Source organism: Agaricus bisporus (assembly GCF_000300575.1).
Source record: "Agaricus bisporus var. bisporus H97 unplaced genomic scaffold AGABI2scaffold_2, whole genome shotgun sequence".
Classification (NCBI taxonomy): Eukaryota; Fungi; Basidiomycota; class Agaricomycetes; order Agaricales; family Agaricaceae; genus Agaricus; species Agaricus bisporus.
This window is the reverse complement of record NW_006267355.1, coordinates 1,267,605-1,290,722: the sequence shown is the minus strand read 5'-3', so window position 1 is coordinate 1,290,722 and position 23,118 is coordinate 1,267,605. Positions and strand designations below refer to the sequence as shown.

Sequence of the window (23,118 nt, the reverse complement as noted above, 5' to 3'; positions counted from 1 at the left end):
CGTCGGGCACATCCCCCGTCTGTCTCCCGCACAGACCATGAAAAACATCAAGCGAACCTTTGTCAGTCCTCCTCGCCTCCTCACGCGTCCCAGTCTCACCCCTTGCAGCTCAGCAGGCGGAGCACCCAGGACTCGGGCTCGTCCAAGAAAGAGGTCAAGTACGCAAACAATTCGCCCTCAGCCACCCCGCCCCCGCCTCCGCCCCCGCCCAACAATACAAAACCCGCCCCTCCAGGCGCTTCCTCCGCCGGCCCAGCACACCTTCCTCCCACACAAACCCACCCCTCAACCAACTCCTCTCCTGGCCGCTCCCCCGCCTCGTCTCCCCACCCCGCCCCAGATCGCAGACCGGCCGGCGATATTTCCTCCCCCACCCCGCCAATCGTCGTCGTCAGCTCTGATCCATCCTCCGATTCCTCGCGTCATGTCTCCGCCAATCCCATCGCTCTTGAACATCCCAACGCTACCCCTCCTCGCACCACCCGAGGCTTGCGTCCAAATCAGGCTCCAAAGGACACCATCCCCATGGTCGGAAAGCCCCCCCGCAAACAGCGAAGTAGCCGCTTCATTGTGACAGAAAAAGTGGATATCGAACGCTTACCTCCATTCATGGGTTAGTCTTTTTTTTTTTTTTTTTGGCTCTAGTCCACACCCCGTACTCATGCCTTTGCTCAAGAGACACCTCCCATTGAACGCCCCCGGCTTTTTATCAAAAAGCTACACCAGTGTCGCGTTCTCTTCGATTTCAACGACGCGAGCGCAGAACTCAAAGGCAAACAGATCAAAGCGAGACTCTACATGAAATGCCCGAGTATATCACTACACAACGCGGCGTCATCACCGAAAATGTGTACCCTGAAGTCGTCAACATGGTTCGTTGTCCTTCTAGCTTCTTTGATCCAATTATCCTCAATCACCATCAGTTCGCAGCCAATCTGTTCCGATCGATCCCTCCCCCTGTCAACCCCACAGGCGACGCCTTCGACCCGGAAGAAGATGAACCTGTATTGGAGCTGGCTTGGCCCCACCTGCAGATTGTTTACGAATTTTTCCTTCGCTTTGTCGAGAGCCCCGACTTCAACACCAACGTTGCCAAACGATACATCGACCAGTCCTTTGTCCTCAACCTCCTCGAGCTTTTTGATTCAGAGGATCCTCGTGAGCGCGACTTTCTCAAGACTACGTTGCATCGTATCTACGGCAAATTCCTCAATCTCCGTGCTTTCATCCGCCGTTCTATTAACAACGTCTTTTTTCATTTCATCTATGAGACCGAACGACATAACGGCATAGCTGAGCTCCTCGAGATTCTCGGCTCCATCATTAATGGTTTCGCCCTTCCCCTCAAAGATGAGCACAAGACCTTCCTCACCCGTGTTTTGATCCCCCTGCACAAAGTAAAAAGCCTTTCGCTATACCACCCTCAGCTAGCATATTGCGTTGTCCAGTTCTTAGAAAAAGACCCTTCGCTGGCGGAGGAGGTCATGATGGGACTACTCAAATACTGGCCCAAAGTCAACTCCCCCAAAGAGGTCATGTTTCTCAATGAGGTTGAAGAAGTACTTGATGTGACCGAACCTAGCGAATTTCAGAAAATACAGGTTGCATTATTCACTCAACTCGCGCGGTGCATCAACAGCCAGCATTTCCAGGTGGCAGAGAGGGCGTTGTTGTATTGGAACAATGACTATGTGGTGAACTTGATGAGCGAGAATCTTGCCATCATCCTTCCCATCGTGTTTCCTGCTCTTTACAATAACTCCAAGTCCCACTGGAACCGGTAAGCATTCAGCTCTCTGTTGGCCATCCTTTAATTTTTCTGCAGCACAATTCACGGCATGGTTTATAACGCCCTAAAACTATTCATGGAAATCAATCCCGATCTCTTCGATGAAGCAATGCAACACTACAAGCAACAAAGGATTGAGTATGCAACTTCCACTTTTGTTGCTCTTGTCTGAATTTTTTTTAGGGAACAAGAGCACGCTGTCAAGCAATTTCACAATTGGGAGAAACTTTGTCAAATTGCCCGCCAAAATGCGGGCGACAAACTTCCCGTTGCCTATCGAGAAATCATTCGCGAACCCCCTCCACCACCAGTTGCTGATGATAACGATATTTTGGACCTATCAATGGAGCTGAATGCCGTTTCAATTGAGGATGTTCAAGGTGACTTGGATGAGTCGGGAATAGAACGAGTACCCATGGCTGACCCTGGGCTAGATGTAAGTCAATTTTGTCAATGTTTTTCCTCCATGATTGATTCGACCATCAGCGACCAGTTCCATCCGTAGGAGAACATCCTTCGGAACAAGGTGGATTACACGCCCGCCGCAAGAGCGTTCTTCCAGGTATGTTTCCAGCAGGCCGGAGACATTGTTAAAAAAGCTAAGCTTAATATTGCCTTAGTTGATCCTACCGTTCTGCGGGACCTGCAAGCCCATAGAAGCCTAGATGATGGTCCCCCAAGGCCACTTTAAACATCCTGCTACTTTTCAATTATCTTTGGTCCCATAACGCATACCTAGGACGATATATATCGTCATATTCCCCTTTCTTTTCTCTTCCCGAGACGACGCTTGTGAAGATCAATACTACTTACTCCGGAATCGTCACTTGATACATCTCCCTCGCCCCCACGCTTATGTTGATCGGCGTATCAGCTGTGTTTCGAGTACATACTTCATTGTTCATATTCACCTTGTGCCACTTCGTTTCTTCTGTCGCTCTGCCGACGTTCTTCTGGAATATCATATATTTGGTTTGACAGTCTACTACACCTTTTGTCTACATGATTTTTGTCGTTAGGGGAAATTCTTTCTGCTGATTGTCGTGTTTGGTGGGTGGCAATTTATGATACTGTATATATCCGGAAATCGTTCGTGCCGTGCGGTGAGTGGCTTATGACGCATGAGCCACATCACGTGACAATAATAAAGATTCCAGAGAGTTCGCAAAGATTCTGGGTCATTCCTCAGACACAATATAAAGATGATCTCCAACTTTGATCCCTCTTTAGACCTTTACTTATTACTCTCTAGTACCTCCTCCTCTCCACAACCAAAAATTCGACGATGTCTTCCTCAAAAGCTATCGGTATCGATCTTGGTACAACTTACTCGTGTGTCCTCTTCTACTGTTTTGCAACTTTATTGCGTATACTGATGACACTTTTTCACAAAACAGGTGTGTCGGTGTCTGGCAAAACGACCGAGTAGAAATTATCGCCAACGATCAGGGTAACCGTACCACTCCATCATACGTCTCCTTCTCCGACAATGAGCGTCTCATTGGTGACGCCGCGAAGAACCAGGTCGCGATGAACCCTCACAATACGTAAGTTTTGATCATGGCCGTATCATGTCGATTGCTTCACCTATCGTCTCAGTGTCTTCGACGCAAAGCGACTTATCGGTCGTAAATTCGATGACCAGGAAGTGCAATCTGATATGAAGCACTTCCCCTTTGAAGTCTTCAGCAGGACCGGTAAACCTTATATCCGTGTCGAGTACCGTGGCGAGAAAAAAGAATTTGTAAGCTTCAACTCGTCTTTTCTTCTTGTTCAATGCTGATAATGCAACTTGTAGTCTCCCGAGGAAATCTCCTCCATGGTCTTGTCAAAGATGAAAGAGACTGCCGAGGCTTATCTCGGTACCACCGTCAACAATGCTGTCGTTACTGTCCCGGCATATTTCAACGATTCCCAACGTCAGGCCACAAAGGATGCCGGTGTTATCTCCGGTATGAACGTCCTCCGTATCATCAACGAGCCCACAGCTGCTGCAATCGCCTATGGTCTTGACAAGAAGGTATCTGGCGAGCGTAATGTCCTCATCTTCGATCTTGGTGGAGGCACTTTCGACGTTTCTCTCCTTACTATCGAGGAGGGAATCTTCGAGGTCAAGGCCACTGCCGGTGACACCCATCTTGGTGGTGAAGACTTTGATAACCGCCTTGTGACTCATTTCATTCAGGAATTCAAGCGCAAAAACAAAAAGGGTGTGTATCAGCATATCTTATTTTTGGATGGAGATCAGCTCATTGATACCTGGATTAGATTTGTCTGGCAATCAGCGTGCCGTTCGTCGTCTCCGTACCGCTTGTGAGCGTGCCAAACGCACCCTCTCCTCGGCCGCTCAGACTTCGATCGAAATCGATTCCCTTTTCGAGGGTATTGACTTCTACACTTCTCTTACTCGTGCCCGTTTCGAGGAACTCTGCCAGGATCTTTTCCGTGGCACTCTAGAGCCCGTCGAGAAGGTCCTCCGTGACTCAAAGATCGACAAGTCTAACGTGCACGACATTGTGCTCGTTGGTGGCTCCACGCGTATTCCCCGTATCGTCAAACTCGTCTCGGACTTCTTCAACGGAAAGGAACCCAACAAGAGCATCAATCCTGATGAGGCCGTTGCCTATGGTGCCGCCGTTCAGGCTGCCATCCTTTCTGGAGACACCTCTGAAAAGACTCAAGACCTCCTCCTGCTTGATGTCGCTCCTCTATCCCTTGGGTGGGTATTCACTGTACAATCTTGATCATAAGTGCTGACTGTGTATTGCAGCATTGAGACCGCTGGCGGTGTCATGACGGCCCTCATTAAGCGTAACACCACCGTTCCTACGAAGAAGTCGGAGATCTTCTCGACTTATTCAGACAACCAACCTGGTGTCCTTATTCAAGTGTACGAGGGTGAGCGTGCTCGTACCAAGGACAACAACCTCCTCGGAAAATTCGAGCTTTCTGGCATTCCTCCTGCTCCTCGTGGTGTTCCTCAGATCGAGGTCACATTCGATATCGATGCCAACGGTATTCTGAACGTATCTGCGTCGGACAAGACTACCGGCAAGTCTAACCGTATCACTATCACCAATGACAAGGGTCGACTTTCCAAGGAGGAAATTGAACGCATGGTTGATGAAGCCGAGAAATACAAGGGTGAGAAACACGAGTTAAAAGAAAATTTATCTCAAGCTGACTTTTCTTTCTGTATAGCCGAGGATGAGGCCGCTGCTTCACGCATTCAGTCCAAGAACGGGCTTGAGTCATACGCATACAACCTCCGTAACTCGATTACCGACGAAAAGCTCGCCGACAAGTTTGATGCCGCTGACAAGAGCAAGCTTGAGACCGCTATCAATGAGACCATTTCTTGGCTCGACAATTCTCAAGAGGCTTCCAAGGAGGAATACGACGACAAACAGAAGGAACTTGAGGCCATCGCTAAGTATGTTTTTCTTATAAATAGTTTGGAGATGAAAGCTGACAGTTGTCTTCCAGCCCTATCATGCAGAAACTCTACAGCGCAGCTGGTGGTGCTCCTGGTGGTTTCCCTGGTGCTGGTGGTGCTCCTGGCGGTGCTCCCGGCGGTGCGCCCGGTGGCTTCCCTGGCGCCGGCGGCGAGGAGGGCCCCAGTGTGGAGGAGGTCGACTAAAAGCTTCGCTGGTTGTTTTTTCTATCATCTGCATGTCACGTCACAACTTAGGACTTCTTGCCTTGCTGCGAAAAATGTCAACATTGTACTATAATACAATTAGATTTAATTTACTTTTCTCGTTTATTTCATCTGGATCGCATGAGTTCACAAGTCCACACACAGATTGACAGGAACTTACGTACTTTTAGAGACAGAGTGTAAGGTTTCGTCTGTCCCTGCGACTCGCTACATTAAAAAAAAAATGCTAAAATTAGCTAACATTCGGATCCACAACTGGGGGATGTTTCTGACCGACTTGCTTCCCTGAATCCCATGCTTGTCGCTCGCGGACACAAGCGTACGTTTACCTACAAGTTGCTCCCTAGCCGCCGGATGAATAATCGCAAACCCTTTAGTCATTGGTATTTTGTTCCCTTTAGTGAATGGCCGTTTGGATAATTTGCTGATGGTTCGTCTAATATTTTCGCAGTCAAAGTGAGAACCTTCAGGCTTATGCAAAGCCACATTGTGCCCTCCCCGAAGATTTACTGAATGTTACTAGGGATAGCGCGACAGATGTGGTGCTTATACGAGCATCAACAACTATATGAAAGGGGATATGTTCATTCAATTAATTGAACCATGACATTGGTATTGCGAGAGAACTTCTGGGGACAAGTGCTAGTAACGGGTATCACGGTCAGCAGCATCACTTGAGCACCACAGTACTTCATGAATTGACAACAGAACATTTGTACCCGCATGCGCCCGCCCTATGCTGTGCTAGAATTTGCATGATCGATGGGAACCATGTGTATCGAACCTTCAGGCTAATACCCAGATTCGGAGAATAATCTCAAACGCTCGTCTATCAAATGATTTGCACATCGTTACCTTCGTAAAAGACATATATACACTGTCTAGGGAAGTATGTAAAACTGGAAACGGCTATTTTTCACGCATCAGATAGTGTTTGCGAATGCGTTGGTTCGCGACGAGTGCTGGATCCTGGCTGGATCAAAGAGCTCGAGATTGTTTTAAGGACGCCAACCCCATGGGTGTAAGGTGCTTAATTATTGATATGACAACAAGGTACGACTTAAAGGAATTACTGAAAATGACCGTTGGAGTCTATCAGTATGTAGGACAGCATATAAATTCCGTCAATATGTTGTAACCGTTTTGAGGTTTGTGCCCCTATTATATCATGAGTATACCATGAGATGCTCGAAATCGGCTTCAGGAGTGTTCTGATATGACGAGATTCGAACAGGCTAAACCGATGGTTAACATTTCCGACTCTTGGATTGTGTATGCTTACGGAGTTTTACGAGGCTACGTCCAACGTAATGAAAGGATTACAACATACAAAGAGAATGTCCAGTTCGGATATCTATCACAAACTTTTGCCGGTATTACAATGACCAGTGACGATTGTGAGCCCTTGATCCGGGGACCAACTTGATACAGATACGTACCAGTGATGACACAATATCCCTGATAAAGGAGTGGGGATAGTACAAATGGCTAATACAGAACGAAGAAACCAGACTTGTTGCACAGGTCATGTTTAAAAAACACTCAGTAAGAATGATGCTATTTGGGAAGCGGATGATAAGAAGTATTAATCATCTGAACCGTCGAGTAAATTAAGTCGGCTCGGGCTCAGAAGGAGCGGTGGTTGAGAGAAGAAGTCCGAGAATGGAGTGATGAGACCTGCGAATGACAAAGGGTGACAGGAACCGTAAGGCCAGAAGAGCATGCGAACAGAAGCAAGAAGCATCAAAGGTGTGTAATGAGTCCAGGAGACTGCACCTGTGGCAAAGTTATGCGATCAGCACGTGAAGGAACGGCCTCCCCATTAAGCAAATCGTCATATTAAACTTTGAACCGGCGTACCAGGGCCCTCTTCCGACTCCTACGATTCATCTCTCATTTACCTTCGAACGCAGTTCCAGGTTGTAACGAAGTTCCGGGATTTACACTATCAAAAACATGACAAACATTCTACAACTGTGATAGGGGACTTATTCCGCGCCTGCTCGGGCACGGGCGAATCTAGGTCTCTCATCAGATCTATGCGGTCTCACAGAGCTATTTTCGGCAATTGGGCACGAAAGAGTCCACCAGAACGAGATGTCGATCTCTCGGCATTTCGTGAACTGTCAGAAACCGTCCTGTTCGGCGATTGTTTCAGCCTTCCTATCGGCATCGCTGTACTCAGGCTCCTTGTTCAAGAATCGATCCATAAATTCTAAGCGACGTAGTCTTCCCCTCCCCCTATATCTCTTGTTCCGGCCAACTATGTCAACAGACCAGAGGCTTTTTCGTTTTGGCGGAGACGATAGCGATGGCATTCCATTTGATGATTATATCCAGGAATCAGACGTGAAGGATATACGTTCCGTGAATAGGCCGTAAGTGTTGTACCGTGTCCTCTTCGTTAATCACTGAACCTGGGACCAAGGTCTGGTGCTTGTGTTGACTGTAAGTCAGTCAAAGTGAGCTTTCGCGCCTCCAAGTGGGCCGGTGTGTTGATCATCTACCAGGTACGGTGCGAATTTGTTCCTGGAGAACGGAAATGTAGGCGGTGTCAAGCCAAGGACCTACCATGTACGCCGCGGGAGCGCAAGAAACGCAAACCAGCAGAGTAAGTACACTCGAGTTCTCATTTAACTATTTGATTGATCATCATCGGTATTGCAGTACACACGAACAGCTACAGGAAAAGGCACATGAAAAGGATATTCAGATTCAAAACCTGCTGCGACAGTTCGACCAGCTAAGAACAGAACAAAAAATTCGTCTCTGGGTAGAGAAGGCACACAATCCTGGTATGTTTGGTGCGCTCAAAGCTTTCTCCAACTTATTTTCAATAGAACAAGGTCAACAGGTTGGGACTCAGACACTCAAATGGGACTATAAAGGCAAAAGTCCTGAATCTGCGGTCATGTCGTTTTTCAGGGGTATTTCCCGTCCAGCACTCGAGCTAGCTCATTCTAACTGCACGTCAGCGCCACGCAATGCGTCGCCTCCGCTCATTATTAAGTATTGCTCGTTATATCCCGAGGAGATCCAAGACCTTTTCTCATTGTACGTTTATTCTATCATGCATGTCTATCCTATCTGATCTTCCTTGCCTTAGGTACTTTGAACGAATAAACGTACGTTGTTTATGGACAATCCAAATCGCCGCCTTGACGTTTTCTATAGCCATTCTTTTCTCTTCTGGATTCCGAATTGCATACCGCAGAGAACCTCATTTGGTCCTGTCCTTTCCTTTTTACCGTTAGTATGTGCATTGGTTCCCTATCCGATCATCAACCGAACTCATTTTCGCGAAGTGTGTGCTGTTGCGTCACGATATTATGTTGCACGGCGCGATATTTACCCACTGGCCATGGATTTTGCCAGGGATATTGCTGGACAGATGCTCGTGGATGGAAGTCAAAGTATAGACGTTTGTCAGGCGTATCTGATAATGGCTGTATATCCAACTCCCCGAAGGAGATGGGCTGAAGATAGAAGTTGGTTGTTGATGGGTGTTGCTATACGGTAAAATCTAGAGCATCAGATTGCTGTGCATCACTGACATTTGACCCACAAGAATGGCCATGGAGCTCGGTTTGAATCAACCTCCGCTCGGAATGTCCGACAAGAGACAAGAAAAGCAAAGCCTGAATAGAGTCAGGACGTGGCTCAATTGCTATTGCGTGGATGGTTCACACGCCATTCAATTTGGCAAAATGCCTATGGTCAGACTTGACGACTATCTGGCTCGGACTTCGCAAATCTGGTACCGCTCTTCATCGATGAACAGCGCATTCGATGTGCATCTGTGTGCATATGTCCAAATTCTGACGATAATGGCTCAATGGCGGAATCTTTTGAATTCATTCGACAAGGGAAATTCACCTGAGGTAAGATGCCATCTTGCAACCTCGTAACATGACTATTTTTCATTAAACCTTCATCGGGCGGTCTAGACTTTTGACATCATTGCTACTAGCCTACAAACGGAACAAAGACTGACGCAGGAGCTTGATACCTGGGTTGCTGCTTACAAAGAGGAATACACACATAACCGTATGCGTTTTCTTGATACGCTTTATTTTGATGGTCACTGCTTTTCACAGCCCTGCCCATCTGTAATTATCGGTCAAATACTACACAGATGTATGTGACTAGATAGGCCCTCCTTTTTTTTGTACGTCGGCTCACTCTCATTTAGGATCACTGCATACCTCCGTCTGGTGGTACTAGCTGCTGCATTCCAACACGGGCTCAAGCGCGGTTTATCGCGTCAATCCGACGTATTCATAAAGGCTTTTGATGCCGCGAAGATGGTTATTTCTATCATGGTAGAACGCTTATACCCAACTGGTTATCTACGTTATGCCATGGAGGCGAATTTCCTTTATGTAGCCTATGCCGCAGCCTTTTTGACAAATGTAGGTGACATGTTTCGTGTCGCTTTCTGCTGCTATCATCTTAGCCCTTACTGACTTATTTCTTCTCCAGTTATTGCGTCGTACACTCCTCCCGCTTCTAGATGAAAAACAACAGCGAGAGATCCTTTTTATTGTGCCTCGGCTGATTGAAATTCTGAGCTCACGAGAAGTCGCCTTGGATGGGAGACACACACCAGCTCTGTATTCAAAATTCCTCTCGTCCCTTTTGGAGCGACATATTGCCAGGAGATCCCCATCAAGTTCCAAAGCCTCTGACCCCAATTTTCCATCTTCGTATCAACATAGTTTGGACAATACTGCTACCCGACCGCCCATCACATTTTGGCCAGATACCGGTTCCGTCGATGCTACGAGCCTATCTTTCATTCCAGATTATTCAAATGGATTAATTTTCCAGCAAAGTGGTGAAGCTGAGATGGACTTCAGTCTCAATCACTTCGTGCGGACTGTGTCCCAGAATTTTCCCTCTCCCTTTTCGTCCACCGGGTCTATGGACGCAGACATACAGTCTTTGATAGCTCCCCAATTACCATGGATGCCTGATACACAGGATCTGCAGTCTTTGTAAACTTATTTTGTCAGTTGGTTGGAATTGTATTGTCTTTTATTTAAAGGATCGGACTCCGTAGGATACCCATGTATGTACAGTTTAGTATGAAGTATATAGAACTCTTGTCGTTTTGGTCTGAAGGCGTAACCAAAAATAGGCGTTACAAACGCGTGATGCAGGGCGCATGGCCGCTGCTCGCAAGCTTCTTCCCCAACCTCCTTCTTTCTCAATTGTATTATAACTCTTCATGAACTTTTTTCAATGAATACTTTCCAGCCAACCCGAGCATCCCCTCCCCTGCGATCAAATCGAAAGTCGAAGACTTCTTCAGTACCACCCTCGATTGCTGACACTCGCTCGATCATTTCAAATTCCACCGTTGTTGTCCCGGAACTTAGGAATCTCGCGCAGGATGATCTTGATTTCATTGAATCCGTTATTCAACATGCTGGGCCAATGGCGACCACATTTCCCGTTGTCTTCAAAGCTTACAACAATGTTCTGAAAGAGCGAGGCATGGATACGGGCGAGATTCGCTATTATGGCAAGCTACTGAAGATAGGTACCATGAAGGGCAAAAACTGGGGTGAAAAGTGGGAAGCAGTGAAGACTCAGCAGATCCAGGTGCGCGCTAAATCAGATGAATCTGTATCCTGTTACCAAAGGGAGGCAGGCAGACACATACTTAGACGATGACCAGGAAACCGTGTCTTTACGCGTCAAACCGCGTTCAAACACTATCACGCATGACATTCGCTTTCCCCCATTGCGATTGCAGGACATTGACGCGGAAACTATTCCTTCAGACACAGGTGATGACAATGCACTCACTAAGGTGCCCCACTACCACAAGACACCTAGCCTCTCTGTGCGGAAACACCAAGTACTCCCCAAACCATCTCAGAAACGAAACTTAGCGGCTGGAGTACCTATTGTGCCTTCTACGCGAGATTCTTCCACTCCTATACGCCGCATATTGCCTCCTGACGATACATCAGTGTCGGAGGCAGAGACTATAGCTCCTTCTATGGCAGATGTCCATGATAAAGCTTCACGGCGATACCATCGAGAATTTCGTTCAAATGTTTCGGGTGCAACCAGAACTTTGGGACTTCCCCAAACGCCTGCAAGAAATAATCGATTTTCCGGTGCTCGCTTGGGTGTAATGCAATCCAGAGGACAGCCTGAAACGGATGAAGACGATGCCTGGAACAAAATACGAGTACAGCAACTTGAAGCAGAGGCCGACAGACTCAGGGAAGGAAAGATGCTTGAAAGATGCTGGCATGTTTGGACAAAGAGCTACCAATGGATTGTGGTATGTATCTTGTTACCCCGAAAGGTATATGCTAACTATTTCACCTAGACATCGCAGGATCAGATTGACGAAGCTCGACATGCTTTTCTTCTTCGTTTGGCGTTCCATCATTGGAAGAACGCGTACGCCTTTCAAGATGCAAAAAACAAACGTGCCCTTGTGTTGGATGATGAACGGCGGCTTTGGGCGTTTTTTGAACAATGGAAAAAGCGATCCAGGGAGAAACAACAAGTCAAGTGGCGCCATGATATGCGCAACAAGATGAAAATAATCAAAGACCGGCACAACTTGCGCATCCTCGTAGATACTTGGATGTTGTGGCATCAAAAACATCAAATTCGCTCTGCGGGCGAGCAATATAACCAGAGAGTTCTTCTGCTGGCTTTCTTGAAATGGAAGGAATCATTCCGTAAAATGGATATGATTGAGGGAAAGGCTGAGCAGCTGGTTATTTTGAGGGATCAGCGGTTGCTCCTCCGAGTTTGGGAAACCTGGCGTGCCGCCACGAGGATATCTAGCATAGAGAAAGGTGTGGTTGACCGAGCGCATGCGCGGATTATGTGGAATACTTGGATGACTTGGAAGAAGCACACGTATGTTGTTTCAAGCGCTATACAGGAAGTCTGTCTAATCATGACTTGAAGCTATGACTACCGCAGAGCGACATTTTTTAGAGTTCGTAGCCTACAGAAAGGGACTACCATAAAATGGCGAAATGCTTTGCAGAATGTGCAAGTAAGCCGCATCTTATTCTCCCATGTTATTCGTCTCATAAACGTCATGACAGGCTCTTGTGGTAAGGGCGGATAAACATGCTGCAAGACAAGACAAAATCTTTGCTTGTGCTGTGCTTGAAGTCTGGCTTGCACATGTCCGTAGCCGGGAAGTTGATCGCCAACGGGACAAGAAAATTATGTATCAGTCATGGCTAATTTGGAAGCGGTGCATGATACAGAATATGAAACGGAACGGTGTGTCCAAAGTTTCCGCATGCTTCATTGATTTTTAATCTTGCATAGGGTCCGCTATCGATTTCTACAACCGCACTGGTCTGCGAGTGGTATCTGCGAGCGCTTCTCGTTGGAAAGCAGTCTACCAATCGCACCGGAGTACATATGAGGGAGCTATTATTTTTTATGATAACCGCATATGTGGGAAATCATGGACCGCTTGGGTTTCACGCTTTCGGGAAGGTCTAGAAGAGAGAAAACGACAAAAACTTGTCAGGAAACTTCACGACCGCCAAGCTGCCCGGGTTCTGTATCGTACGTCATTTTCCCTGATCGTATGGCGAAGAATATTGAACTTAGTACAGGATGGCTCTTGTCAACACGACAAAGACGTCGCTGTCGACAAACGGAACTACTTGTTCAAGAGCGGGTCAACCAAGTAAGGTTCATGATCGTGATCCAACTACGCAGTTTGTTTGAATATGCTTTTAGCGACTTGGACAAGGGGTTTTAGCCCACTGGACAGAAAGAGTGATTTTTATGCGAGAACGCGAGCTGCATGCAATCGAGGCATACAGTATGAAAGTGGAAAGGTAGGCTCATTAAATTACCTTTTCACGGCTCCTCTTAATGATCATTCAGTGATGCTTGGATTCGGTTCAAACTTGCTCATACCCGGCATCAAGAAAACATAAAGCTTCTGGATGATCATCTTGCTCTGAAACGCGAAGGTAAGCGGAAAGTGGATTCTTATTACGCGGAATTGATAGTATGCCACAGATACACTGAGTCGACATTTCCATCGTTGGCTGGCTAACACCCGCGTAACACAACACCGGCGATACATCCTTCAAAGTAAAGAAGATGAGATGAAATTGATGATGACGCAGAAGGCTTGGGAAAGATGGAATTCTAGTTTTTTGGAGAGACGCCTTCGACCATTGGTGAGGATCTTCTTCGACCAAGTTGTACCATACTTATTGGCAATAGGAAATCGAGATGCTGATGCGCAGTCAACAAAATTTAATGTACCAGGCTTTTAGCGTCTGGCACACAAAGGCCAAAGTAAGTGAAGAATCTCACCAATGGTTTTCTGGCTGAAAATAACGCGCAATCATAGACGAGGCCCGCGATCGTTGCTGTCAAATTCAGTGCTCGACACACCAAAAAGAAGTTCTACCTGAAGTGGAGGGATGCTCTTCCTATTGCTCAGAAGGCCAGGAGAGTCCGGGAGAAGCATGATAATTTGATTCTATGTACGCCTCCTTCAATCAATCACGGAGAATCTAATTTTCTAATTCTATCCTAAGCTCGGGTGTTCAAACAATGGCTCGAAGCATATAGAGCAAAGTTAGTGATGAAAGCAATGGCGTAAGCAGCTGTATTTATTTTAAGCAAGTTTTAAGTATTAATGCATAAGTAGACGCGCACGGTACCTTCGACTGCCCGCCAGTGGGCGAACAGGATTGGGACAAGCACCCACCACCACGAGCTTTCCGTCCTCATCTGCTCCACCATCCGTCTCGCATGCGCCAACGGCAACGTTAGCTGCCAAGTCTTGTCCGACTCGGCCAGGAATATCATATCTCCCGTCTCCCGGGGGTGCCAAGTTGTCATTAACCGAAGCAACCATTGTGGGCGGCAGCGAAGTTGACAAAAATACACCGGGCTCAGACGGCTCGCGTCCCCGATTATCTCGTCTCCCGCGGTCTCCATTCGGGTTGGGGCAAGGGACTGGAATCGTCAGTCTTCTGCGGACTAATGTGATTCAGGAATCGGATCTGAGTCCGCCCCGGCCACGTAGATATCAATTTCTTAATGCGAGAAATCACCGGAAAGCAAACCCAAACGAGTCAGAGAACCGGAGCGCTGAGGGACCTTCGTTCTTTACATCTGTCAATGCAGAGAGCACGCCGCCTTCTCGCAGAGGACGGTCAACGGCCTCTGATGATGTAGTCACCCGTAGGATCCCATGGAATCAGCTAAGGATTGGGAGGCGAGAAAGAGAACCCTCCCCGTCAACCGCTTCACATTTGACAGTGTCACCTCCCGCATCACCGTGATAGCTCGCCCTAGAGGTTATGTGTTCTCAGTTTGGACTTGAGCAAATCGCTTTATCCGTTCTTTGAGGATGCACTCATAGATTGTTGTGATTTCACGATACGTATGTTTACGTCTCATTATTATGCTATTTATGTAACAAGCGACATTCCGAAGAGAACACGTAGTAGGACATGATGCGCAACGCATGAAAAGTAGTGGCACGACTTAGTGCGGGAATGAGTTTGAAGGAGTGTGGGGATAGAAAACAGTCTTTTCGGTTTACTCTAGTCAAGTACTGAACAAACCACTACGAATTACTATAGTATTGCCAGCCCACCCAATTGGCTATAACAAAGTAGGAAGTGGTAGGAATTATTAGGATAGCAAAGTATTTGTAGTGAGTATCTTCAGCTAGTGTCCGTAGAAGCTACACGATGAAGATCAGGGACAAGATGGGGTTGAAGCTTGGGTATGAGGTACATACGGGTGAGTCCGAGGCTGGCAGAAAAGCGCTGAAAAACACAGCGTAACTTGCAATGATACAAAAGAGGATGGTGAATGTGATGATGATGTTGCCACTGCCAAGTGTGGCCATAGGTGAAAAAGACAAGCTCAGGCCCAGAGGGACAGCAAGCCTGGGAGTTCGATCAATAGTGATCTGATGTGGTGGATACCGTGGAGAAAGAGTGAGCTAATTGGCACTGGTCATGCACCTCCTCTCCACGGTCTAACCACCGCACCAACATCAGCCCCGACCGCAGCAGAAAATATAGCATATGGAGTTGGATAGTAGGAAAGTAGACTCAAGTCAGAGTGCGTCACGCCACTCAGATCACCACCAGAATGCTGGGTTCGTTGTTTGCGTTTCCAGAGACCCAACCTAACTTTCAAAAATTTGCAGTGCTGTATCTCAGAAAGATACTCCAACCATCAGACAGGAAGAAGAGCAGCAGAACGCGTCACCCATTTTGTCATCGACCATACCCAGCTCAGACTTGAGTGTCGATTTTTCAACGATCATGAGCTCAATGGGCTCAAACTCGGCTGAGCAAGTGAACGGTTTATCCTCCTTTTCGCGACTGGACTAATTCTGTGAATAGTGAAAAGATCGAGAAACGCCGATCGAATATATTGAAACTCAAGGAAGAGAATGATAAGTTGCAACTCGAACTGAAGGCCATGAGTGACCGCCTGAAGGCAGCTGAGGAGAAACGAGCTAGGCTGCAGGCTCAAAAGGAGGAGGGGAACGAAGATAGCAACGAAGATAGCCCGTCGTAGTCGACACGTGATATTACGCCTTCCTTGAATCTACTTATTTCCTGCCCTAAAACGCTCCTGAGCTTATGTCCTTCTCATCTCCAAACCCCCACTCCCAACTCACCATGCAGGTATGTGTCCCTCCCAATCCCCCTCCTCGTGCTGTCTCCACGCCCAATTCAGAGCCGCAGAACTTCCGCTACTGCCGCTGTTCGTCGCATGTCCGGGCGACGTGGCTCGGGGATCTCATCGCGTCGCTCCTCGATCGACCCTACGCGGCTAGTTCCCATGGATAAGTCAGTCCAAGCCATTGTTTCGCAATGCATTGTCTTAACCTCCTACTTGCCATAGAGTTACCCATATCGGGGGCGGCGACGACTTTAATGTCGTTTTCATAGGCGCAGGCAATATTATGTTTGGTCCTGCATATCGCCGCTTTATGTGCTTTCTGTTTGTTCTCATGTCATACAACAGGTTCTGACGAAGGTCCATGGAATCACTCCTTTCGTTTGGAGCAGTAAGTGAATTCTAGGCTCTGCATATATGCACTTTCTCAAAGTGTACCCAGCAAACTCGGCCGCCGCCTCAAAGTCGTAGCACTCATTGACCCTGCTATCGACCGTGCTACCGCGGTTCTCCAGAAAAAGTGCGATTCATTTGTCGTATCGGCCTATCAGGATACGCGCGTCTACAAGACCCTTGATGACTTTGTGAAAAATATGACCCCAAAAGAGAGGCCGCGTGCCATCATCATTGGATCTCCCCCTATGTTCCGGGGGTCTTTGCAACCAGGTAGAGACGTTGAAATGCAGATCCTGAAACATTTCCCTGGTGTTGCCATGTTCGTCGAGAAACCGATTGCCACGGGGTCGTACGAACATGCCCAGGATGGATATGTGATCGCAAAGATGATCACGGACACCAAGACCATTTGTTCTGTCGGGTATGTGATTTTACTACCTTTTTTTTTTGGGAAAGCTTATACAAAGAATCAGGTACATGCTGCGTTACCTCAAGGCTGTTCAACTCATGAAACAAGTCATTGAGGAGAACAACTTGACTGTAATGTCCACTATTGCCCGTTATGCCGCTGCATATGAGGCTATTGCTAAGGCAGATTGGTGGGACAAATCGAAAAGGTTTTCGTTCTGTTTTTGGGGTTGATTATCTCTAAATTTAACTTTACATCAAGCGGGGGCCCTATAATTGAACAAGGCACCCACTTTTGCGATCTTTCGCGTTATTTCGGTGGTGAAGTCGACCTTGAGAGCGTCCATGCTCATTCACTCGAGTGGGATGAAAATGCTGGCCAGTTGTCGCAAATGCGTATTGATGAGAGCAAGATAGCCCCGGAAAATAGGGTACCGCGTGCCACTGTAGCAACCTGGTAAGTTGAATATGCGGTGATTGGATATTGATTTACCCTCCCATGTAGGAAATACGACAGTGGAGCTGTTGGAAGTTTTACACACGTTGCCTCTCTTCAAGGGACAGACTACAGTTGTGAATTCGAAGTCTACGCTGACGGATATCTTCTGAAGTATGCCCGTCAAAGCTCCCTGCGTGTACTTGCTAACTTCGGATAGACTTGTCAACCCTTACGTCCAACCAGTCCTCTACGTTCGAACTCCCGATGATGATCGTGAACGTGCATATTCTTTCCCAGATGACGATCCGTTCTTCTCCGAAGTTTCTCATCTCATTGATGTAATCGAGGATATTGAAGAGGACCCTGAAGCTGCTCAAATCCTTAGCTCGTATGAAGGTGGGTGCGAGCCACCAAATCACATGGCTAAGCAGGCTAACACATGGTGTAGATGCGGTAAGGACGTATGAATTCACTTGGGCTATCCGTTCAGCTAGTGAGCGGTCCCGGGCAGCCAAACTCAAGGCTAGCCGCGACGGAGCTAAGGCGCAAAAAGAAAATCAAACAGACTGAGCTCACGTTCGAGTATTCAAAAAATAAATAAAAAGGATTATTACCAATGTATTCCCTACGTAGATGTTGTAGCTTGTATATGTTAGAAGCCTAGTTTTGTGGTTCTGCCGACCTAGACCTTTTTTCAATGTCACGACTCCGTTCTGGCACATAACATCTGTCAATTGTACGTTGGTGCTACAATTCTTTAGTCTATTAACATAAGTAAAGGCGCTCAAGCTAAAACTACAATGTTCCCACAAAAAACATGAGTTGCATCATGCTCCACTAACCAACAACTCCCTCAACTCGTCCGAGAGCTTCAACATACCCAAATTTGCATGCTTAGTTTGATCGTTAGTCCCTGTTGATCTATTTCGCATATAACTGGTTCTTGTTGATCCAACTTCCTCAGCCTTTCTTCGATCTATATCGGCTACCAGTTGCGCGAAGGATAAGAACAATACTTCAGCTTGGGCAAGGGTCGTGTCGAGCTCAATAGTCATGCTAAGTTCGTTGCAGTACTATCACATCTGAATTTTAGCCTGATGATTCGACTCGAAAAATAGGGTGACACACCTTTAGGATCTCGTCAAACTTGAGGATAGTAATAATGTGATAAGCCGTGATTAGCAATGAAAAAGAAAAGAAAAAGTCAGGATGGAAACATACCTCGACAAGGTACCGAAGAATCACATCTCTATGGGATTCCAATACAGCAAGCGCAACAAAAAGCACAAACTGTGTGCTGTAGTAATCCGTCCACAGCACTTCCCATAACCGTAGCACGTCATCAAATGGGAATTCGCGTTTGAAGGCGATTAGAACCCATCTTCAAGATAATGTCAGCCATTCAACATATACAGAAGAAAGAGTCAATTGGACATACCGGAAGCAGAAAAAGAGATTCAAACCGTCTGTCTTATCTAGAGAATATTGATAAGGTGATAAAGCATATTTGAAAGGTAGAGATGCGACCTACCCAGATGTCGGAAGAGTTCCGGATCCATGACCTCTATCAGTTGTTGTAATGTCGAAAGCTGTTGCTTCATTCCACTCTGATCGCGCAAAAAATTCTTTTTCTACAACCAAGATCAGCCTGCTGTTGGTTTAACAAGTCCACGATCGTACCATTCGTTCCATAAAATACACAAAACACCAAAATGTCATTTCCTCATCTGCATCCATTACCACATAGATCGGTGCACAAAGGTCTGACATGCCCTGCACATAACCTTCGAAAAAAAAGCCTCATGCGGTCAGGCAAATTCAAGATATAGAACGAGCTCACAAACGTACCCAATTCTTTTTCATAAAAATTATATGTCAATAATATGTTCGATAGACGTTCTATATGTTCATTGCTCGGTGACTGAGCACCGTATTCATCTGATTGTAGAGAGACTGTCGGATGCGGCCGGCGATTCTTTGATTTTGCGCTGGCGTCAACATCCGGTGTTGGTGGGGGTATAGCGAAAAGAGGTTGGTTCCTGTCTGTTCGTCTACAATCCACGTCAATCCGGTGTCGTTCCTCGATCACGTCTTGTCTATCAAATACGTCTGGTACCTCCCACCACTCGCTCTTGATTTTTTGATACTGCTGTCTAGCAAACTCGGTGAGATATGCATTTTAGAATGTTAGCATCAGCTTGGCATACCTTTGTTCCCGCCAAAAAGTCGCTCTCTCCGCCGCAGTCGAATTCCAGTTGAAAACGCCAAGCAAAAATGGCCATACCTTCTTCCTCAAATCTTTCCCCCCACTAATGCCTCTCCTAAATATCTCCCTCTTGAACTCTTCTACGCAGACCACAGGTCTCCCCTGCGCATCAAACCATGCCGCCCATTCTCTTTCAGTAACAGGACTCTCAGGGCTCCTCGAGCTCTTCGGCGTAGGCAGATTCGCCGTCGTATGGAGGAGTTCAAATATTCCCAGTGATGATGTTTCTTGTTCATTGTCCGCATCTATCGATGGTAATGCCTGAGCTTCACGTCTTCGTGCACGTTCACCTTCCTCTGCGACGATCCTCGCCCACCGTGCGAGATAAACTCTTGCACTTTCGAACTCTCCAACGCCACCTTTTTCAACCCAGCTTCCCCACTCCCATTCTCCTGGTGCACTGACAAGACTCCTTACAGGATCCGGCAAGTGCGGTACTATAGGTTTCGCCAAGGGATGTGAAAGAATATTTTGCGCAGCGTGTCTAGTCGCCCTCGTGATATTTGAAAAACTCTGTAGTAGAGCCATACGAGTCTGAGGAGTTGAAGTATTATACGACGATGCGGATCCCAAGGACCGATGCAAGACAGACGGATTCTGCAATGGATGTAGATTCGTGCCAGCAGCTTGAGACAACGGTCTTGGTCTTCTGTGGGCGGGTACGGGAGAGTGGGAATTCGCGAATGAAGACTGGGCGAGTATATCATCCACAGCATCGTCATCAAAGATTTGAGTTGTATGCGTTTCTCTGTCGGCTTTCGACGGATCTACCAAGAACAGTGTGGGCTGGAGTGTGGAGCGGAGTATGTGGGCATATTGACGTAAGCGGGACAAAAGGTCTTCGCCGCCCCAGGAATTAGGTGGTCTTGGAACATGGGATATTTGATCTGGGGGTGGGGGTGGAGGATAAGTTGTTGTTCCTGAATTAAGCGAGGTCTTGATAGCAGCAGGATCATGAGCGCGAGAGATGGTGGGTGACTGGAGAGTGAAAGAGTGGGATTCGTCGTCGTGAAAGTGAAGTATAGGAAGAGTGTCGCCATTGATTAAATTGATACCAATAGATCCATCTGCATAGCAATTTTGAGAGAAAGTAATTCTCTAATGAATAGAAAACATACACCACGAAGAGAGCGAGGGAGGTTGAACGATGAGAGAGTATATGGATGTGAGAGGTACAGAAAAGGCATAAGATTCTGGACGTTGAATAGGAAGGTCAATGAGAACGACATCTGTTGAGACGGGTGTTCAGTACTAACAGGATAGAGAGAACAAAGAAATGAGTAGACACCATCATCCTCGCTGTCTTGGGAAGGACTTTCCTCGATCTTGACGAATTTGTCCCACTCGGAGCTTCCCTTTTCATTGAGCAGTGTCTCTGGGATCCATGCCAGCAGATAGGTTGGATTTTGTGCTTCCTACGGTTCTATGAGAGCAAGCTGGGACTCGTACGGGCATCACACACCCTCTTGACTAGAGCTACAAAGCCAGGAATGTTGTCCCGAGCGTAAGCGGTGGGATTGACATAGACTTTGGACTTTGAATAGACGAGCCGATATCTGTCCTCCTCAGTAAACCGTGGAGAATGAGGACGGGAGATTTCGACCATGAGGAGAATGTCTGAGGAGGACCGATTTCGCTGCAGCTGCGCACATGAAATGTCTTTGCACGTGACACTAATACACAACTAATGTAGCTAGTTACTTTTGGTACGACCATACGCCGCGCAGCACTGATCCAACGTCAGCAATGACTCGATAAGTCCACAAAGCAACTCACGTCCAGCCTTGGTGGCGAGTCTGTTTAGCGAGTCGTCGCCCTCGCCTTGTGACCGGATCTGCCCACAGAATGCAAATGTTGTTGTGGTTGGGAGGGCGCGGCCATTGGCATCGACGTCAGCAATGCTGATCTGGACGGACGCATGGTCTTTTGCGGTAATCAGTTGGTCTGGCACACAGTCAGCGTTAGCTATCCCATAGATAGAGTTGACCGCACTGGTAGCAGCGCATTTGCGCGGAACATAGAGATCGACGAGGACACCCTGAACGACACGGTCAGTTATCTAGTATTCCGGTGAGCAAAGTGGGGACGTACTTGATCGTTTTCCATTTTGACGTTGAGAAGCGGGACTTGAGCTCGGTGAACAGATTGGTGTGAGGAAAATGTGGTCGTGGGAAGCGAAGTGATAAACTGTACAGTTGTTTGCGCTTATGATAAGATAAGATCTAAGATAATCCATCAAAGCCTTTCGGAAAGACTTGTCTGACGTTTATATTAATCCTCGTTGTGCGCATATAGTCTTCATATGCCGCCCAGGATTCCCTCTCAACACCAGCAAGTGCTTCCCGACACAAATGATTAGGGAGTGTCCCCTCCAGTATCCGCGGAACACCTAGTTAAATTGGTAATCTCATCGTCAGCAAACAAGTGCGACTCACCATGGTAAGCTCGCCGGCAGATGGGGCCGGACATAATGACAACGTCGCCGGAGCGTAGAAGAATAGGTGTGGGCTCTGTGTCTCTTGTGGGTCCACCTATTAGAAATATAGCGGAATTTCCGAGTCTGGAAAGATCTCAATTATGGCACGGCAAGAGAGTTTGTAAAAGACGTACGATATTGAGACGAGGGGTGAGGTTGCACAGACCTCTGAGCGGTCGACGTGTGCCATGAGAGTATCTTTTTCCTGGTAAAAGTTGACGATCCCAGCGTCTGGTTCTGCACTGGATGAGCTTAAATGACCGGCCCGGTTGAGAAGCAAACGTACCATACGTCTCTCTCCAGTCTTTCCATTCGGCCTTTCCATCTGGCCACTCGCTCTCCGTGCCAGAGAATACCTGGTCCCAGTTAACCGCTTCTACTGCATCTCTGCATATGTCGCGCATGTATGGGTCTATGTGGCCCTTGCCTTTGGAGAAATCGTACTGTTTGATGCCCCAGTGATAGTACCATCCGATATTAGCCCAACGCAGCTTGTAGAGGAGAGCAGAGGGTAGCATGGGCTGGGCGGTGGGCGAGGGCGGTGCGGGTGGTTTGGGAGTGGCATTGATGACGGACAGTGTATCAACGGAAGCGGGGACGTTGTTGATGAGTTGACGCGGTCCTGCATTCGGGGCAGGCGCTGCTGTGTCTTGAGTTGCTTTTGGAAGAATCGGCTGGGTGACATCGGGGTGAGAGAGGGAGTGGAGATGGGCATGCCATATGCCCTCGGGAGGGATGCGATAGTGGGTGTCGAGGTTGGTGTCGTTTGGGTGTCTAGCGTGGTCGGCAAGCGCCCATCGGATCAGATGACGCTGCTGGGCATGGTCGAGAAAGGCGGGGAGGACGACGAGGCCTGGGCAGATGAACGGATGAACGAATGGCGGGATGGAATGGCGGCGCACCGGGTATCTGTACTGCGTGAGCTGGATCGACGACGCGGGAGAGATCTGGCTGCTGTGCTCGGGCCTTGAATCTCTTTTCTGCAGTCCGAAAGGCAGAGGCCATG

The 23,118-nt window shown here is 47.5% G+C and overlaps 8 protein-coding genes across 8 annotated transcripts; 6 read left to right on the top strand and 2 right to left on the bottom strand.

Annotated features, from left to right (window-relative positions):
• Window positions 1–37: 37 nt before the first annotated feature.
• On the top strand, window positions 38–2,480 carry AGABI2DRAFT_115195 (hypothetical protein; the record flags this gene model as incomplete). Its single annotated transcript, XM_006458122.1, has 9 exons — window positions 38–61; window positions 109–613; window positions 677–727; window positions 781–872; window positions 924–1,780; window positions 1,826–1,927; window positions 1,973–2,225; window positions 2,276–2,351; window positions 2,410–2,480. The coding sequence occupies 9 exons, from the start codon at window positions 38–40 to the stop codon at window positions 2,478–2,480; spliced, it is 2,031 nt and encodes a 676-aa protein (XP_006458185.1).
• A 548-nt stretch (window positions 2,481–3,028) lies between these two features.
• On the top strand, window positions 3,029–5,700 carry hspB (putative heat shock hsp70 protein). The gene is made up of 8 exons (XM_006458121.1): window positions 3,029–3,121; window positions 3,187–3,336; window positions 3,389–3,533; window positions 3,588–3,999; window positions 4,058–4,508; window positions 4,560–4,933; window positions 4,991–5,222; window positions 5,276–5,700. Exons 1-8 carry the CDS (start codon window positions 3,075–3,077, stop codon window positions 5,427–5,429), a joined length of 1,965 nt encoding a protein of 654 aa, XP_006458184.1. The 5' UTR covers window positions 3,029–3,074; the 3' UTR covers window positions 5,430–5,700.
• Window positions 5,701–7,713: 2,013 nt separating this feature from the next.
• On the top strand, window positions 7,714–10,451 carry AGABI2DRAFT_199557 (hypothetical protein; the record flags this gene model as incomplete). The annotated part of the gene is made up of 12 exons (XM_006458120.1): window positions 7,714–7,828; window positions 7,879–7,912; window positions 7,961–8,061; window positions 8,118–8,249; window positions 8,376–8,526; window positions 8,625–8,703; window positions 8,756–8,966; window positions 9,019–9,331; window positions 9,398–9,497; window positions 9,548–9,587; window positions 9,643–9,862; window positions 9,933–10,451. Coding segments are annotated over 12 exons (2,015 nt in total), but the record flags the coding sequence as incomplete, so codon positions are not given.
• A 243-nt stretch (window positions 10,452–10,694) lies between these two features.
• On the top strand, window positions 10,695–14,764 carry AGABI2DRAFT_115192 (hypothetical protein; the record flags this gene model as incomplete). The annotated part of the gene is made up of 14 exons (XM_006458119.1): window positions 10,695–11,057; window positions 11,134–11,751; window positions 11,800–12,344; window positions 12,396–12,486; window positions 12,539–12,722; window positions 12,771–13,016; window positions 13,067–13,140; window positions 13,194–13,294; window positions 13,344–13,432; window positions 13,482–13,645; window positions 13,692–13,766; window positions 13,822–13,957; window positions 14,012–14,072; window positions 14,125–14,764. The coding sequence occupies 14 exons, from the start codon at window positions 10,695–10,697 to the stop codon at window positions 14,762–14,764; spliced, it is 3,387 nt and encodes a 1,128-aa protein (XP_006458182.1).
• A 287-nt stretch (window positions 14,765–15,051) lies between these two features.
• AGABI2DRAFT_199555 (hypothetical protein) lies at window positions 15,052–15,412 on the bottom strand (the record flags this gene model as incomplete). Its single annotated transcript, XM_006458118.1, has 2 exons — window positions 15,229–15,412; window positions 15,052–15,171 (listed from the first exon to the last, which is right to left on the bottom strand). The coding sequence occupies exons 1-2, from the start codon at window positions 15,337–15,339 to the stop codon at window positions 15,052–15,054; spliced, it is 231 nt and encodes a 76-aa protein (XP_006458181.1). The 5' UTR covers window positions 15,340–15,412.
• Window positions 15,413–15,448: 36 nt separating this feature from the next.
• On the top strand, window positions 15,449–16,074 carry AGABI2DRAFT_190536 (hypothetical protein). The gene is made up of 3 exons (XM_006458117.1): window positions 15,449–15,594; window positions 15,646–15,792; window positions 15,845–16,074. The coding sequence occupies exons 1-3, from the start codon at window positions 15,521–15,523 to the stop codon at window positions 16,020–16,022; spliced, it is 399 nt and encodes a 132-aa protein (XP_006458180.1). The 5' UTR covers window positions 15,449–15,520; the 3' UTR covers window positions 16,023–16,074.
• A 26-nt stretch (window positions 16,075–16,100) lies between these two features.
• Window positions 16,101–18,121, top strand: AGABI2DRAFT_133983 (hypothetical protein). The gene is made up of 10 exons (XM_006458116.1): window positions 16,101–16,132; window positions 16,185–16,297; window positions 16,353–16,420; window positions 16,476–16,518; window positions 16,570–16,944; window positions 16,997–17,140; window positions 17,194–17,388; window positions 17,437–17,541; window positions 17,588–17,766; window positions 17,819–18,121. Exons 1-10 carry the CDS (start codon window positions 16,127–16,129, stop codon window positions 17,938–17,940), a joined length of 1,350 nt encoding a protein of 449 aa, XP_006458179.1. The 5' UTR covers window positions 16,101–16,126; the 3' UTR covers window positions 17,941–18,121.
• AGABI2DRAFT_183265 (hypothetical protein) lies at window positions 18,107–23,117 on the bottom strand (the record flags this gene model as incomplete). The annotated part of the gene is made up of 18 exons (XM_006458115.1): window positions 18,107–18,443; window positions 18,499–18,516; window positions 18,592–18,751; window positions 18,809–18,845; window positions 18,902–19,001; window positions 19,051–19,154; window positions 19,219–19,523; window positions 19,578–20,703; window positions 20,755–20,865; window positions 20,925–21,051; window positions 21,099–21,253; window positions 21,413–21,580; window positions 21,629–21,674; window positions 21,892–22,025; window positions 22,072–22,196; window positions 22,247–22,349; window positions 22,399–22,965; window positions 23,015–23,117. The coding sequence occupies 18 exons, from the start codon at window positions 23,115–23,117 to the stop codon at window positions 18,198–18,200; spliced, it is 3,735 nt and encodes a 1,244-aa protein (XP_006458178.1). The 3' UTR covers window positions 18,107–18,197.
• Between the last annotated feature and the right edge of the window lies 1 nt (window position 23,118).

What these genes read in the sequence shown, in the direction of transcription:
- hspB (XM_006458121.1), top strand. Translation starts at nt 3,075, where the DNA reads ATGTCTTCCTCAAAAGCTATCGGTATCGATCTTGGTACAACTTACTC. An exon ending in GCGATGAACCCTCACAATAC is followed by an intron (nt 3,337 to 3,388) that starts GTAAGTTTTGAT and finishes CTATCGTCTCAG; the next exon opens with TGTCTTCGACGCAAAGCGAC. An exon ending in GAACTTGAGGCCATCGCTAA is followed by an intron (nt 5,223 to 5,275) that starts GTATGTTTTTCT and finishes GTTGTCTTCCAG; the next exon opens with CCCTATCATGCAGAAACTCT.
- AGABI2DRAFT_190536 (XM_006458117.1), top strand. Translation starts at nt 15,521, where the DNA reads ATGGAGTTGGATAGTAGGAAAGTAGACTCAAGTCAGAGTGCGTCACGC. An exon ending in GATCACCACCAGAATGCTGG is followed by an intron (nt 15,595 to 15,645) that starts GTTCGTTGTTTG and finishes AAAAATTTGCAG; the next exon opens with TGCTGTATCTCAGAAAGATA. An exon ending in ATGGGCTCAAACTCGGCTGA is followed by an intron (nt 15,793 to 15,844) that starts GCAAGTGAACGG and finishes TTCTGTGAATAG; the next exon opens with TGAAAAGATCGAGAAACGCC.
- AGABI2DRAFT_133983 (XM_006458116.1), top strand. An exon ending in CGCAGGCAATATTATGTTTG is followed by an intron (nt 16,421 to 16,475) that starts GTCCTGCATATC and finishes GTCATACAACAG; the next exon opens with GTTCTGACGAAGGTCCATGG. An exon ending in GCTGACGGATATCTTCTGAA is followed by an intron (nt 17,542 to 17,587) that starts GTATGCCCGTCA and finishes AACTTCGGATAG; the next exon opens with ACTTGTCAACCCTTACGTCC.